Raw genomic sequence first — 18492 nt, forward strand, 5'->3', positions numbered from 1 at the left:
GCCTAACCTGTAAATCAAAATTGCTTTGCACGATGTGTGTGAGATACCGATTATATTAACAGAATCAGTAACAACTGTTTGGATAACAGTAAGTGCAATGTTCTCAATTTTATTAACATTTTCGTTGGTGGGTAGTGCGCTGCGCTATCCTTATCTGAGTCACATTTTTGTGAAAGATCTATACACAAAACCTATTCCTTATGCCCACTTATTATTTTATATTCCAGTCCTGCCACTGGCATAGGTTATCTCACTATATGCACTGTCATTCATGAAAGAAACAGTGCTACATTCCAACTTTACTGCAACCACTTTACAGCTTTCTATATGGAAAGGACTATGCACCAAATGTCTACCAATATGAAGGTGTGGTAATGGTAGTATATTCCACCAACTAATCTGCTCCAAATAAATGTTACATAGGAATGGACAGAGCAGAATTGCCCAGGGCATACATCACATGTAACAACTTACTACATATCCCAGAATAAAACATGTCTTCCATTAAAAGGAAGATTCTCATTGACAAGTTATAGTGGTCACTTTGATGCTGACAATAATATTTCGTCTCTAATTTTGGATAAGCAAATGTTTGATGCTGTATAGGGAGTGAATTTTAACTTGAAAAGCCAAAAGGTTCTGAAGTCAACACTGGCATAAAATAGCTAAGCCTCAAAAACTAAAAACTATTAATATACTCCAGATTTCATGTGTCCGACATTGGTTTCTTCCAATGTCTACAGTAACTGATCTCTTCGTTTTCAATGTAATTAGTTCACCTTAAGAAGCAAATTACTAAAAACTGTTCCCAGAATGATACTGTTCAGTGAATAGTGTCCATAAATCACTTTGTCATTAATTATCCCCAGTCTGTAAATTTCTAATACTGTTAATGACCAGTGCATTCATTGAGGGGCCTACTTAGTACAGTGGGTACACACGTGTTATCGTTTCAAAAAATGGCTCTGAGCACTATGGGACTTAACATCTGAGGTCATCAGTCCCCTAGAACTAAGAACTACTTAAACCTAACTAACCTAAGGACATCACACACATCCATGTCCAAGGCAAGATTCGAACCTGCAACTGTAACGGTCGTGCGCTTCCAGACTGAAGCGCCTAGAACCGCTTGGCCACACTGTCTGGCTGTTATCGTTTCACCTCTTTGCCAACTGATACAAGGTTTAGAATGCAATCTGTACCACTGGTTCAGTTCAACAGACTCCAATAATTGGATATTCCATGCATGTAATCTTTAGTCCCTGGCGAGCATTTTTTGCACACATGAACTCATCTGGAGCCCTTTCTTATCTATTGCTAACTCTTCAAAGGCAAATATTGTGTGCCGCTAGACTGATATGTGTTATCAAGCTGGCTAACCCATTTGCTGTCTTCTGGTTTTAACCTAAACTAATTACAAACTTCCAGTTAGCCACCTCGGCCTAGCATGTGAATCAACATGGCAAGCTGGTTAACGCCTGATATCACACCATTGCTAACAAAACTTGGGAAAGTGTGCCCTGGAGTGCGTGTTGCTAGGCATTGTGCAGGAAGTGCCTGCTACGAAGAATATCTGCTACCACATGGCTTTCTGAGGAAAACTCAATGCTTTACAAAGAGGTGAGTGTGAGATATACTATTTCTTGGTGCTACACACAGTCTGTGGTTCTCTGTATGCTGGTTTATGTGTCATCTGCTCAGTGCTAGCCTGTCTGTCACAGCAGATGGATGGCGCATGTAAAAATGGATTTGCGCATTGCCCAAATGCTTCTGCTAACCAGTGGTCCAGGGCAATTTCGATCACACTATTGTGAACATGATGGTCAGCACAATGGGCACAACTTTAAAAACTTGTCTACAGCCTATGGTTCCCTATATAACACAGTATTACTAACTATGAATTGAGCAGGTCCCTGTTCTCCTCAATCTCCACCAGTGCCTGTCTTCTTCTAGTTCCTTATTTGTACCCTTTTTTCCTTCCTTTTCTTCTTCCCCTGCCAGCTTCATACTTACTTCTGCTCCTCTAATCATAATTCCAATCTCAGCTTGCTCACTTCACTCACTGTCTTTGAAACTTCCCTTTCTCTCTAGGTCCCCCACTCTTCTTCAACCCTATCCAATTTCATTCATGGTATTATGGCATCACTACCCTCACTAACATCTGTGGTAATTGCTCATGATCATTCACATCTATACTCATCCATCACTGTCCCTCCCTCTCCTTAAAATTAGAGAAGAGAGAAATCTCTGAAGCTAGGCTGCATGTCTGGTGTTTAAATTCACTTATGCACCACTTTCATCAGTTGTCTATTATCCCTATTTGTTGTTAATTGTGAAAGAGAGTATTAGATTTGCTGCAAGTAAATAAATAAATTAACTTCATTATTTGATTCCATTCTCAATGATGCGGTGCCTAATCACAACAGGCCATTATCAAATAAAAGTAAATCACAAATTAAACAGAGATATTAGCAAAATTATTTATGTACATCAGTTATCAGATTTTCATAACAAGTTGCAAATAATTCTCTACACTTACCGACAAGTTTCTCCAAGCCAAGAAGACTTAGTCATACAGCCATCTGTAGTCCCAGAACTGAGAAGACAGTAAATAAATTTGTGCACAAAACAAAGTCTGGGTACAGCAGAAAGAAAGTCATGCAAAAGTGCTCTTTAACAGTAGAAGTAAAGTAACTAGAAAAATACATATTTCAAACAGACAGGTGAAGCACAACAGAAGTATAGTAGTATATGAAGAAGGTAATTAGAATGATAATTACAAAAAGGACAGAAGATGTATTTAAAATCTTTTAAAGGAATAAAAAAGACAATGTCCATACACATACAATATATCTCAAAGCATAATTCAGTGTGAGTGTGTGTACACTGTAACAAAACACAAAAATTTGTAGACCTGCGGTGAAAGAAGATAGAGTTCCATGCATTGGAAGTACAAGTTTAGCTGTGCAAAAATTTTAGACATTCCATAAATTTAGTTTCTGAAACATTATATTTATGAAATACAGCTAAAATAGGACTGGAAGCTATCTGACAAATGCAAATGATGGTAATGAGGTGTTCACCCTATTATAGTGCAAACTCAAAATTTTTCATTCATCATGCATTCAACAGAGTTACCCTCACACATTCAACTCACTCACAATATTTGTCATCAAATTTGGAATTGGTCTGGACTATTATATAATTCTCCAATCAAAGGACAAAATTAATTTACTGTAAAAGCGAAAGTAAGTTTTTTGATTGCATCCAAATACTGCACATAACTAAGAATTAATTATTGTTTGACTGCAGATAAATTAAGTATTATACAAAAAAAGCTGAGAACGGCCGGAGACCAGTGTGCTGACCACATGCCCCTCCATATTTGCATCCAGTGATGCCTAACAGCTAAGGATGACACAGCAGCCAGTCAGTACCCTTGAGCCTTCAAGACCCGTTTGGACAGCGTTTGTGTTGACGGCAGAGGGAGTAGTGAAAAATATGCCTGCAAAACACATGGTGGCTGGTCAGTACCATTGGGCCTTCAAAAGGCCTGTTTTAACGGTGTTTGTGTTTTTATATATATTAAAGCTGATGTAAGCCTTTAAGGTTAGTTTGAAGACCACAGTGCTTTACAAGGCATGGTCTAATTGGAGGAAGTATACCATTGCCTTCATCCAATCTTTGAACTCATTTACCCAATCCGTTAGGGAGACATAATAGATATAACATGAACTCAGAACCACAGTGTAACTTGGCATTTTTCATTCTAAAATGTAAAGCAATATGAAAATTGGTACAATAAAAACAACAAATGAAAGATAATTGCACATGATTAAATGGATGCTGCCAGCTGCATACTGCATTACAGTAAGTAACATATAGCAAAGGAAAGAAGATCAGGGTTTAATATCCTGTTGTTCACAAAATCAGAAGAGAGCACAAACTTAGTTTGGAACAATGTGGAGAATGAAACTTTTGGTGTCCTTTCTCAAAGGAATGATCCTGGCATTTTCCTTAAGTAACTTACAGCAACCACAGAAAAAAGAAGTATAAATTGTTAGAAGGAAATTTGAATCCTCACTCCACCTAAATGCCAGTCCAATACCTTATCCACAGTGCCACTTCACCTGATATGATAAAAAGGAATAAACAGTAGAGGGGGTAGTGAAAAATATACCTGCAAAATACAACTTCCAAATTCACCACTATCAAGCTTGTGTCAAACTGTGGAATACACGTACTGATGGAGATAAGTCAACTACAGAGGAAGCATAAATAATAGGAAAAAGGAAAGGGATAGAGGAACTAGGTCAAGAGAGAAAAGGGTTGTGCAAATCCAAGTGTTAATTTAAACTACACTGAAATAACAGTGCAGTAGTGATGCAATAAGACCATAGAAAAATAGAATGGGAAGAGATAAAGTACAATGTCAGCTGTCAATGTGAGTTAAGATCAATGGAATGAAAGCTTACAGTTCATACCCGTAATGAACAGACACTCCAAGTATTTCGGTGTTAAAGTAAGTGGTATGTAGGATATGTAGTAGATAAACATATTCTGAGTGAGTGAGAAAGCAGATGTAGCAGAAAACAGGTTATCTTCCTACTGAAAAGGAACTGACAAATTTCTCTAAAACATGTGAAGGGGAAAGAAGTGACTGACATTAAGAGAACACTGAAAGTCATAGTGATCTTCATTTCATCTTTGTCTGAATACTGGAGGAAGTGTTGTGCATTATTTATGCTCCAAGATAAAATGTCAATACATGTAAGTGTTTTGACCCAGCCAGTATGTAAGTGAAAACTTAAAAGTGACCAGGAAAGAAAAAGTAGAGTTTTCTTCTATTCACAAAAAGCTTTCTTATAAAAGTTGCCATTGGTTGTTAGTCTTACAACATAACCTCAGAGAAATACATAATGTTTTACAGCAATATTACTTTGTGAAAATAGTCTAACCGGCTGATTATAGATGCTGAAACTGGGAAGATTCTCAATGATCCATACAACTCTGATTCAAACAATTAACCTTATGCTGAAATAAGTTACTTCATCCCAAATGACTATGAATCTGAGTTTTGCGTATCTTCAGATTGAAGACAATGTAAGCAAAAATCTAGATCTGAACTACTTTCACTTTTGGGAAAAACCAATCAGGAAAAAGTGTGAAACATGCAAGGCACATACCCAAGCTTCCGCTGAAAACATTATGCACCTTCCAGGATTGGAGGGTATTCTTAAGGACACCAAACCTGTGAATATCTCACAAATCTGACATTTGTTTGTTTCTGGTACCATGATAAAATCTATAATTTCTTATGTGAATGATTTAATGAAACTGCTCAAATCATCATCAAACTAAAGTAAATGCATGTGTAAACTTATAAATATAAATACTGGCAGAAGCAAACAGGCACCAAGTAAATTGGAGATTAGCTTTCAATAAAAAAGAAATGGCAGATGAATTCAACTACTACTTCAATAAAACTGTTGAAAGTCTCACAGATGACTTCAGTGAAATGATTGCATGGTGTTACTCGTCTCGAGACTCTGTCTGGGATTGGATAGATATCTGCACTAACATGCTGTTCTTACCACTGACATCAGTAACAAACAGTAAAAGTAATTAAAATCAAATTAACGAAAAAGTCATCCACAGGACCAGATACAATCCCGTGCCTCCTCACCCTCATGTGCAAGCTTATTCATAAACCACCATTCTAATTGTAAATAGTAATAAATTCCTCAATCCTGAATGACACATTTCCAAATGAACTCAAAGCTGTGAGAGTCACACCAATACAAAAAAGGGAAGAAAAGAAAAGAAAATTATGGAAACTGTAGTACAGGAAACCCTAGATGTTACTTTCAGTCTTCCTGATAAGAATCTATGAGCCACAGGCATTTTTATTCATTTCACAAAGGCATTTGACATGGTCAACGGCACCATGTTGCTGAAAAACATTTATTCCTATGGATTAAGAGAAACAATCCATGAGAGATTTAAAATTTATCTCAAAGACCAAAAACAAATGAATACATAAATGAGACAAGGCCTTCATGAACAGTCAGCTCTGCTCTTCATCCACACAAATTATAAAATATCGGGTTCCACAAAGCTCAGTCTTAGGTTCCTAATTGTTTTTGCTTTGCAGTAGATCTTCCATTAAGCTTGTTCTCCAACAGAATCTTTTTTTTTTGTTGAAGTTGCCATAATTCTCATATCTGGCAAAAAGAACTATTTCACACTGTGGTGAATCAAAATACAGTCCAACTAAACTCATAGCTTAAATCAAATAAACTGCTCCTTAATGAAAAGACTAAAGTCTCCCCGACCTTCCACACTACTAAGAAAAAACTCCACTGGTTCCCACATTATACCATGTTGCATTCATCAATGACATCAAATTATTAGGGGTTTCCATCACTGACACTCATGTGGAAGCACCACATTTTGTTCAAACTGGCAAAGAAAACAGGTAAACCAGTATCAAATTGAGTAAAGTATGTTTCCGGATTAGATCAATAAGAAATGTAGTGACTATCAGCACCATAACATCAACAAGCTATACTCTCTTTTATCCGATACCAATACTTAATTATAAAATTATATTTTGCGGTCAACAGTTAAAAGCAGTAAAGTTGTTTGAACTCTGAAAGAAAGCAGTCACAACAATACTGTTCGAACAGGTAAATGGAGAGTGCAAACCACTGTTAAAGAAACTGCGTATTACACTTTCTATGTTAATATATACTGGAACTACTATTTTACAAAGAACAACTTCAGCAAACTAGTCACAAATTCAGATTAATAAAATCATAATACAAGATCAATAAACTCACTTAGGTTGGTACTCCCCTCAACAAAACTATACTGCAGAGGTGTTAAATATACTGGGACAGAACTGTACAATCATCTCCTAACACCAATACAGAACATTAAGGAACTAAAGTATTTTAGAATAAATCTAAGTTGCCTAGAAAACAAAAAGCCACACACGATAAATGACTACAAAACTACTAAGTATCAGGATGGAAGTCTAGATCCGATTTGCAGCAATTATCTACTATCAAAATGACCCATAAGATGGTCAATAATAATAATTTTTACCACGCTAAACATATCTCGGGTAAAAAGTGACAATATTCTGAGAAAATACATTATAGCCAAAGCTGCGAGCTCAGCAGACATGCTAGGAACAGCAGAAGTTTCTGTTTATATGCAGGATTTAGTTTAATTTCAGTCTCACATGCATAAATCCTAGTGCTTTTACAACATCTGAGCTGAATTTAGGGTGCAGTAAAATCAAGAAGCAGTATAGCAGCAGCATTTAAGATTGTGTCCAGCGACTTCTTGGCATAATATTATTACTTGTGGTATAGACAAACTTTGGTTAAAAGTGGATATGCACTGAGTCTTGTGTATGGATCCAGGGGAACTGGCCACAATCTGTAAACAGCTGGAAACTGTATTGGTCACAGTCAACATGCTTCAGGCTGCTGCCCTTGGATGAGTGGTTTTGGGGCACTTTTGCTGGTCAATACTTGCCTGATGGCAAACAGAAATCAGTGGTGTGGTTGCTTATCTCTGCACAGAAGAAAAATTGAGAACTGGTCACATGTCATATAGACAAGTTTGAGGTATTGCTCACTGCTGAAAGTACATCTGTGTTAGCACCATGATGCCTTGTCTGCTGGGACTGTGGCTGATCTTCCTAAAAGGTCTGGACAAGTGTGGAGGATGGGACTACTTGTCATTTGGTCGTCTAACATTAGGCAAGTGACGGACCTCCTAGCATAATAGTGTGCACGTCAGGAAGGAAGTCCAGTGATTGCTTGCCAAGGATCACATCTGACGTGGAGAAGGCTCTGCCAGCAGCCGCTGAATGTACCGAGTGTGCCTGGCTGCAAATCTTGGCTCATATCAGCATGAATGACACCTGGAGTCAGAGGCCATCCTCAGTTAGATATAGTGGGAATTATTGAAGTTCACTGGCAGGAGGAACAGGACATCTAGTCAGGTGAATATAGGATCATAAATACAAAATCAAATAGGGATAATGCCGGAGTAGGTTTAATAATGAATAAGAAAATAGGAATGCCTGTGAACAGCATAGTGAATGTATTGTTGTAGCCAAGTCAGGCATAAAGCCAACACCCACCACAATAGTACAAGTTTATATGCCAACTAATTCTGCAGATGATCAAGAGATAGAAGAAATGTATCATGAGATAAAAGAAATTATTTACGTAGTTAAGGAAGATGAAAATTTAATTCTGATAGGGGCTGGAATTTGATAGTAGGAAAAGCATGATAAGCAAAAATTGTAGGTGAATATGGACTAGCCAAAGTAATGAAAGAGGAAGCTGACTGGTAGAATTTTGCTCAGAGCATAATTTAATCATAGCTAACACTTGGTTTCATAATCATGAAAGAAGGCTGTGTGCATGGAAGATACCTGAAAGGAGACCAGAAGGTTTTAGATTGACAGATTCAAAATCACAACACCAAGAAGGATTGTGCAAATAAACAAAAATTCTTAAGAATGTTCGTACATCTGAAAGATGATGTTGATTCGAACTTCGCACCAGTCGCATGAGAGTAGTAAGTAGCACCACTATGAGTATGCAAATCAGGTTTGCTTTAAATAAATACACACAGTAATGGTAACCTTGGAGACTGGATGTGGTAGGTTAGTGTTAGTCAAGAGTGCCTTTCAGGTGACAAAGACGCCAATATCAACATCCAACTGAGTTTGAATGAGGTCATTATAAGGCTTTGAGAAGCGGGATGTTCCTCCTGCAATAATGCAGAAAGACTTGGCATAAATGTAGCCACTGTATCCGACTGCTGGCAGTAACTGTCATGAGAATAAACAGGTCGCAAGAAGACCGGGCTCTGGATGGCCATGTCGCACTATGAGGAAAGATCATCGTGTTTAGCATATGACACATCATACTACACCTGCAGCAGCAATATGAGCAGCATTTGGCACCACCATGACACAAGGAACAGTTACAAATCAGCTACTTCAAGGGCAGCTCTGAGCCAGATGCCCTGTAGCGTGCATTCGTGCATTTCGCTGACCCAAATCACCGCCATCTGAGACTTCAATGGTATCAAGTGGGATCTAACTGAAGAGCAGGGTAGAGGTCTGTTGCATTTCCTGATGAAAGCTGGATTCTGCCTAAGTGCCAGTGAAGGCTGTGTGCTGATTAGAAGAATGCCAGTTTAGGGCTGCAAACCAACCTCTCTGAATGCTAGGCTCACAGGACCATGGTCTGGAGTGTGTTTCTGTGTGGCAACAGGGGCACTCTCACAGTTATCCCACACATCCTGACTGCAAAATTGTATGTCAGTCTGATAATTTGACCTGTTGTGCTGCCAGTCATGAACAACATTTCAGGGGGCATTTTCATCAGGATAACACTCACCCATACACTGCTGTTGCAACCTAACATGTTGTATAGTGTGTCAACATGTTGCCTTTGCCAACTCGATCACCAGATCTATCTTCAATCGGGTACATAAGGGTCATGATAGGATGATAACTCCGGCATCATCCACAAACAGCATTAATCATCCCTGTATTGCCCAAGCAACTGGCATGGAACTCTACCCCACAAACTGACATCTGGCACCTAGACAACACAATGTATGCATTTTTGCATTAAACATTCTAATGGTTACACCAGTTATTTGTGTACCAGCATTTCATATTTGCAGTGGGTTAATTTGCATGTACATTAACCTGTGATCTTGCAACATTAATCACTTAATTATTTTTTAGTGCTGCAATTGTTTACATCTGTGTATAATGGTGAGACAGAAATTTTGGAACCAGATAAATTGTAAGACATTTTCAAGGGCAGATGTAGACTCTGACCACAACTTTTTTGTTATGAATTGCAGATTAAAGCTTATTAAATGCAATATGTTAGGAAATAAAGAAAAAGGGACCTCAATAAGTTGAAAGAACCAAAGATTATTGGGAGTTTCGGAGAGAACATTAGGCAATGACTGACTAGAGCAGGGGAAAGAAATACAGTAGAAGATGAATGGGTAACTTTGAGAGGATCAAATAGGTAAAGAGACAAGGCCTTGAATAAATCCTTAAATCCTTGGATAACACAGCAGATACTGAATTTAACTGATGAAAGGAGAAAATATAAAGATGCAGCAAACGAAGCAGGCAAAAGGGAATTTGAATGTCCAAAAAAGGAGACTGACAGGAAGTGCAAAATGGCTAAGTAGGAATGGCTAGAGGACTAATGTAAGAATTTAAAAGCATATTTCACTGGGGGAAAGACAGATACCACCTACAAGAAAATGGGGAAAGGGGAAGCAGCTGTATGAACATAAAGATCTCAGAAGGAAAACCAGTCCTAAGCAAAGAAGGGACAACTGAAAGGTGGAAGGGCTATACAGAGGGTCTATACACGGGAGATGAACATGAAAGCAATATTACAGAAATGGAAGGGGATGTAGATGAAGGCGAGATGGGAGATGTGAGAAGAATTTGAGAGAGCTCTGATAGACCTGAAAGTTGAAACAAGGCCCTGGGAGTTGATGACATTCTCTCAGAACTACTGATAGCCTTTGGAGTGCCAGCTATGACAAAAATCTTCCATCTGGTATGCAAGACGTATGAGACAGGCTAAATACTCTCAGACTTCAAGAAGAATGCAGTCATTCCAATTGATAAGAAACAAAATGCTTACCAAACTATCAGTTTAATAAGTTCTGGTTGCAAAATACTAGCATGAATTCTTGACAGAAGAAAGAAAACTGGTGGAAGCCAACATTGGGGAAGGTCAGTTTGGATTACCGATAAACATAAGAACATGCAAGGCAACACTGATCCTATGACTTATTTCAGTAGAAAGGTGAAAGGAAAAGCAAACCTACATTTAAATCATTTGTGGACTTAGAGAAAACCAATACCGGGAGCAAAAGGCTATTTACAACTCATACAGAAACCAGACGGCAGTAATAAGACTCAAAGAGCATGAAGTGGTAGAAGTACTGCTGATATCGTTCAATCTGCACATTGAAAAAGCAGTACAGGAAATCAAAGAAAAATTTGGAGTAGAAATTAAAATTCATGATGAAGAAATGAAAACCTTAAGTTCTGCCAATGTCATCGTAATTCTGTCGGAGACGGCAAAGGGCTTGAAAGAGCAGTTGATCAGATTGGACAGTGCCTTGTAAGGAGGATATAAGATGAACATCAAGAAAAGAAAAACACACATCATGAAATCAGATGAATCAAATCAGGTGATGCTGAGGGAATTAGATTAAGAAATGAGACACTTAAAGAAGCAAAAGATGATTGCTGTTTTGGGTGCAAAATAACTGTTGATGTCCGAAGTAAAGAGGATATAAAATGTAGACTGATAATGGGAAGAAAAGCATTTCTGAAGAAGAGAAATTTGTTAACAATGAACATATATTTAAGTGTTAGAAGCCTTTTCTAAAACATATTTGTATAGTGTGTGTGTAAGTCAATATTCGTATAGAGTGAGTGGAAGTCAAACAGGAGGAGTGTGAGGGGTAAAAATCACAGAGCGAGACCAAGGTAGAAAATCATAGAGGGAGACCGAGAGATGAATACAATAAGTGGATTCAGAAGGATGTAAGGAGCAGTAGTTATTCAGAGATGAAGAGGTTTGCACAAGATAGAGTGGCACGGAGGTCTGCATCAAACCAGTATTTGGACTGAAGGTCACAACAACAATCTCAGTTCCTAAAGGCAGCTGGTTTCTTGGTGAGGAAAGCTAACTTTGTGCACATAGTGGAAGCAGAGCTACCATTCTGCAACACTGTTCTCAGAATCAATCACGATCCTGTTGTCTGGGGCAAAGTGGCTGGCTTAAACCATAGGCTCAGGCTATTCTGCGGCAATCTTGGATGCAGATTTCTCAATGTCTGCTATAGGATAGAGAACTGTAGGATCCCCCCTCCCCTCCTTTCCTTGGTCAGGCACGCACTACAAACAGGAAGTAGCTCCTGGGTAGCGGAGTACATGTGGTGTGCACATATTTGTTTTTAAGATAGAGGAATCCCTCCACAGGCCTGATGAGAGATGTTCTGATTTCAGACAAGGAAGAATATTATCCCTCTTAGTCAAAGAGAGCAGCACTCATTATGGCAGACTGGAAGGAAAAATGCAAATGTAGTATTAGTTAACTGCAGGAGTGTTTAAGGAAGTTCCGATAGCCACAAATTCTACATTTCAACTGGAATATATATCACAAAGATAAGGCTGAACACTGGTGGTGGAGGCATGCTTACAGCTGTAAAAATTATGATATTATCTGTTAAACTTAGTAGATTCCGAATGGTAAATAATTTGTTTTAAATGTGAATCAAACATAATCACTGAATGCTGTTATAGACCTCCTGACTCAGCAGCAGTACTGGTGGAACATGTGAGGGGAAACTTGGAGAATGTTTTGCATGCATTTCCTGGTCATCTTATTGTATTTGGTGAAGGTATCAACTTACCAGCTATAGACAGGGATATTCAAGTGATTAAAGTGGGTAATAGGGACAGGGAACCATGTGAAATTGTTCTAAATGTCTTATCTGAAAATTACCTTGAGCAGCTAATCAGAGAACTGACTCATGAAAATAATATACTAGATCTCCTAGCCACAAAAATGTTTGAATTATTTGACTCGGTATACAACAGGGAAGCTCTAATTGCAAGGCTTTAACAGCATCAGTAAATATGGTTGTAAACAGGAAAAGTAGGAAGACATTTCTGCTTAACAAGAGCAACAAGAAACAGATTTCAGATTACCTGAGGAGTCAACATGAAAAATTCATCTGCAGGACCAAAAAACATTGAGTATCTATGGACAAAGTTCAGTAATTTTGTGCAATATGTCTTAGATAGGTATGTCCCAAGGGAAGTTGTGATGGATGGGAAAGAACTGTCATGGTTTGACAGTCATGCTAAATCCTAAATGGATTAAAGATCTCTGTACAGGTACTCTGCGACCAAAATGGCATTGAAATGGAGGATGACACACAGAGAATGCCAAAACACTGAAAGTCATTTTCCAAAACTGTTTACCTGAGCACAATCACACTGTACTTCATCCTTTACATTGTCTGACAAATGTGAAAACCACCAATATTGAAATAAGTGACCATGGCATAGAAAAGCAACTAAAACTGTGCAACAGAGGCAATGCCCCTGGACTACATGGGATAATACCAACATGATCTTACATAGAGTATGTGAAAACCTGTTCCTCTTTTAACAACAGAGTATCAAAGGTTACTGGAGGAGCAAAGCATTTCTGGTGACTGAAAGAAGCGTAGGTCACTTCCAAGTAGGGTCATAGTACAGATGCACTAAACTATAGATCTATATCTCTGACATCAGTCTGTTGTAACATTTTGCAACATGTTTTAAGCTCACATATTCTGACATTTCTGGAGACTGAAAAGCTCTTTAGAAATCTATCAATATGGATTCTGATAATAACAATCATATGAAAGCCAGCTTGCTCTACATCTATGTCCATACCCTACAAGCCACCTTACTATGTGTGGTGGAGGACACCTTGTACTAAAACTAATACTAATCGTTCTGCAGTCAGATTCAAATGCCTGTTCTTTAAATTTTCCCAATACTGTTTCATTATAAGAACACTGTCTTCCCTCCAGGAATTCTCATTTGAATTCACAAGGCATCTCCATAACACTTGTATGTTGATCAAGCCTACCAATAACAAACCTTGCAGCACACCACTGAACTGCTTCGATGTCTTCCTTTAATCTGACCTTGTAAGGATCCCAAACACTTGATCAGTTCTCAAGAATGGGTCACAATAGTGTTCTATACATGGTCTCCAATATGCATGACTTACACTTTCCTAAAATTCCCCAAGCAAATCAAAGTGAGTCATCCATATCCACTACTACCATCCTTGAGTGCTCTTTCCATTTTGTATTGTTTTGCAACATTATGCCTAGATATTTAATCAATGTGACTGTGTCAGGCAGCATTTCATCCACGAGACCCAGAAAGCATTAGATACCTGTATCCAGGTTGATGGGATTTTCATTGACTTCCTGAAGGTATTGAATACAGTTCCACACTCTTGCCTAATGAGCTAAAAATGAGTGTGTGGAATACCTGATAAGTTTTGTGGCTGGATTAAACAGTTTCTACAAAACAGAACACAGTATGTCATTCTCAATACAGACCCGTCTTCAGACACAAAGTAACACTGGGTGCACTGCAAGGTAGTGTTACAGAGCCTTTGGTTTTCACAAGTATAGACAAATGACCAAGTGGATAGCATTGGAAATTCCATGAGGCTTTTCATGGTTGATGCTGTTGTATACAAAGAAGTAACAACACTAGAAAATGGTACCAAAATGCAGGTAATTGTAGAACAGTCCCTGGAAGCAGCCACATCTGTAAGATATGTAGGAGCGTGAATATGGAGTGATTTAAAGTAGAACAACCATATAAAACTAATTATAGTTAACGCAGATGCCAAGCTGAGATTCATTAGAAGAATCCTCATAAAGCGTAGTCAATCCAGAAAGGAGTTAGCTCAGGAAACCCTTGTTCAACCAATACTTGAATACTGCTCACAACTCTGCGATCCTTACCAAATGTGAATGACAGAGGAAACAAAGAAGAGCAACATGTTTTGTTACAGGTTCATTTAGTATGCACAAAAGCATCATGGAGATGCTTAGCCAACTCCAGTGGCGGATGCTCCAAGAGAGGGTTCTACATCATGGCGTAGTTTATGGATAAAATTCTCAGAGCATACATTTCTAGAATGGTCAACCATTATATTGCTTCCTCCAATGTATACCTAGTAAAAAGATCATTAGGGTAAAATTAGAGAGATTTCAACACACATGAGGGTTTACAACCAATCATTCTTCCTGCAAATCATTCACAACTGGAAGAGGAAAGAGAGGGGAGTGATAGTGGTACACAAAGTACTCACCACTACAAATTGTACAGTTATTTGTGGAGTTTAGATGCAGACATAGAAATAAACCACAGAAAGCAAGTAATGTGTCTTGGGAAAGATCTTTTTCACCAAAAAATTGGATGAAAAAAATGCTGTGACTTCACTGGGACTTGTAAAAAATCATACAAACATTTTTAGCTCAGGAAAACCAAAGAATGATCTAGAATGTGTGGTGCTTTTTTCTGTGGCCTATGTGCCCAATTTGGGTGTGAAAACTGCAAGTAATTTGATCTAGTCAGAAAGTAGGAGGCGATTGTAACTAAGTTCCAGTTACAAAATGCTGTAAAAACACTGCTCAGAATGACAAATTTGTGCAGAATATTATCAAAGAAGGGGGAAACATTATGGGAAAAAATTAATGAAAATTTTACCACTAGATGGTGCTGTAAGTGGCAGAATATGCAAAATAAAAGATGTAGAGTACACAGCTGTTCCTCATTTGCATCTGAGATGCATGGCACGACTGCGCTGCTGGTAAAGCTCCTTTAACAAGAACAGTGACTGGGCACAAGTAGCTCTGCAGAAGTTCCAGACAATCACTGGTGTAAAAAAAGGTATTGGTCTCAAGTCTCCCTTTGGAGAAAAAATTACAAAATTTGAGAAGACAGGTTCTGTAAATGCAATGTGGCAGAGGGAGGAAAACAGTTGATCCAGCATCAATAGAAGATGTGGCCACAGCAATGCAGGTGTCAAGTGGTTGTGCACACACACAATACACAGGGAATTGCCTGAAACTTGGACATGCCTGTGAGGATGGATCATAAAATTCTACTAAACATCCTGTATAGCTATCCATACAAAATTATGAATTTCATGCTCACATGGAAATGGACAATGAATGGCCATGGAACATTCTGTGGACAGATGATGCACATTTCCATCTCCAATGACATGACAATACACAGAATTGTAGAAAATGGCCAATGGAAAATCCACTCAGCAATCAACTGATACCATTTCATTCTGCAAAGGTAACATTGCAGTGCAAGTTGGTGATTACCAATACTGTCACTGATATATGCTATGACAGTATTTTGTGCAACAACATCATTCCAGCCCTTCAACAGCACAGATAGGATAATTTTATTGCAAAATGGTGCTTCTCCCTACACTGCCAGCCAGTGAAGCAGCTGTGCAGAGGCATTTTGCAAGTGCTAGAGTTATCAGCCATCATTTCTCTACAGTCTGGCTGTCCAGATCACCTGATCATAATCTATGTGACTTCTGGCTGCGGGGCTATATGAAAGATGCTGTGTTTAGTGCTCCAATTACAAATGTAGCTGAACTGAAGGCGTGCACTGCACTATGCATTCTGAATGTGACCCCTGAGGTACTTAGATCTGTTGTGAAATATGCTGTTCCTTGATTTCAACTTGTGGCAAAAAACGGTGGAAAGCATACTAAAAATGTCTATCACCAGTATCAGAAAGTTAAAAACAAATTTCATTGTTGCTATTTATGCATTTTTTGGCTCCAGAACTATTGAAAACTGGTTTTCCCCATGTGAATTGTGTGTCCTTGCCATGGTGGCTGGGCTTACCTAACTAACAGTACAAAATATTTGACCAGGTGCACATCTACAACTGAGGAACATGTAAAAAAGTAAAAATGAGAGAGAGAAGAAGAGGAGAAGGAGGAAAAAAATAAGAAAAAAAAAACAGTAAAAAAATTACCACTTCAGTTGCCTATAATTTCTTATTTATTGCACAACCAGTTTCAAAGTCTAAAGTTTCACATTCAGGTGACACCAAATAATTACGGAAACATAAATGTGTGGTGGTCAGGCTGGTCAATAATGTAGGGGGGCTTTCACATCCACATCACATTAATGTATCGGGAACATAGGACCAGCAACCACGGTACTTACCTTGACAGTGCTGCAGTTGCTGGTCCTATGCTCCCATGCATTTCTTTGATGTGGCTGTGATCTCAAATCATTGAATGGCCTAACCACCACACATTTTTGTTTCCATAATTATTTGGTGGCACCCGAGGATGAAGTTTTAGGCCTTTAAACTGGTGGTGAAATAAATAAGAAGTTACTGGCAACTGAAAAAGACTTTTTTTTAATTCTATTAAATAACAGTGCCACAATTGTTGAATGCAAAATTTGTGTGGTTATGCATTGTGCACATTATGGTCAGTTTAATACGCAACTTACACCACAGCCATAATATTGTCATTCATCTGTTATTTGCAGCCAAACCCATTTACATTGTGAAACTTATACTGTGTTTCATGCAATAACTAATACACTATCTGTCAATTTCACCTTCATTTTTTATCTGCTTGTTACTGTGACTTCAAAACACTGGTTAAGTATTTACTGATGAACTCAAAGATCTATCCATCTAAAAACACAGTTACTTATATCACAGGTAATATGGGTGTTGAAGGGCCTAATAATAGGAAGTGTCTGGTAAGAGAATATTTTCTTTTCAAGAAAGATAAGAATTTAATATTCTATTGACAATGAGACCACTACAGGCAGAATATGAACTTAGATCTGACAGGAAATCATGGACCAGTCTCAAATCCTTTTAGAGTAATTGAAGGAAACTCTAAGACAGCTAAATGTGGGTTTCCAGATAGGGTTTTGAGCCTCACAAACCCCAAATGCAACTCCAGAGTCATAACAATTATGACACTTTGCACAGTATTTTGTTCCTTCATTCTGTATTTGCTTAAGTTTACTCCGTAAAGCCTGAGTAACAAATTTTGGATACTCTCGACAAAAAATTTTGTCCTTTAACTTAAAATGACTTTTATGAAGTGTAACATCCACAATATTTACACCATATACTGCACTGAAATATACAAATACTATAATGATGAATGTTATTAAAAACATCCATCAGAACAGATTTTTTTAAACTTCGGGAGTCACATGTGGAAAAGATGACTGAGAATGCACTATTATTACTTAGGGTTCGGCTTAATGAACACTAATGATGGCAAATTTTAATGTAGCTACCAACTGTTTCCAATAACTCAGAGGAATGTGTAGATAGATGTGTTGATGACTGCTAGTACATGCAATAATCCTTATTTCAAATAAAATTTCATGTAAGACATCATACATATAATTGCCAATTCTCCTCACTGTGATTGCTATTTATGAAATAATGTATGCTCTTCTATACTAATTTTGAAGATGTTGCTGTATCAACACCTACTACATTAAGTGATACAGAAAAGATGTATTTTTAGCACCTATCACGAATAATGAATTATATTATTTGTGAGGTCCATCCATATACGGTGGAGAAGTAGATGTGCTTCTGAGCAGTAGTATAATAATTCTAGAAGTGATAAGTAAATGAATGTTTGTTCATACTACAAGAGAATTTACTGTCATTAAAGCATATTTGATGTAACATACTGGTACTAATACTGTGTCACTATTTATTTATTACCCCTTAATTCAGCAATGAAAATTACTGAAAGGCTTGCAACAGGCACAATAAAGGATTAACTC

The 18492-nt window shown here is 37.9% G+C and overlaps 1 protein-coding gene across 1 annotated transcript in view; it reads right to left on the minus strand.

Moving 5' to 3' along the window:
* Window positions 1-18492, minus strand: part of LOC126460891 (potassium channel subfamily T member 2) — a 627462-nt gene that overhangs the window by 158781 nt on the left and 450189 nt on the right. The window contains exon 15 of the mRNA XM_050095956.1: window positions 2540-2596. Coding sequence (XP_049951913.1) covers window positions 2540-2596 — 57 coding nt within the window. The remainder of the gene's footprint in view (window positions 1-2539; window positions 2597-18492) is intronic.

Source organism: Schistocerca serialis, chromosome 1 (genome assembly GCF_023864345.2).
Source record: "Schistocerca serialis cubense isolate TAMUIC-IGC-003099 chromosome 1, iqSchSeri2.2, whole genome shotgun sequence".
In the NCBI taxonomy this organism is placed as follows: Eukaryota; Metazoa; Arthropoda; class Insecta; order Orthoptera; family Acrididae; genus Schistocerca; species Schistocerca serialis.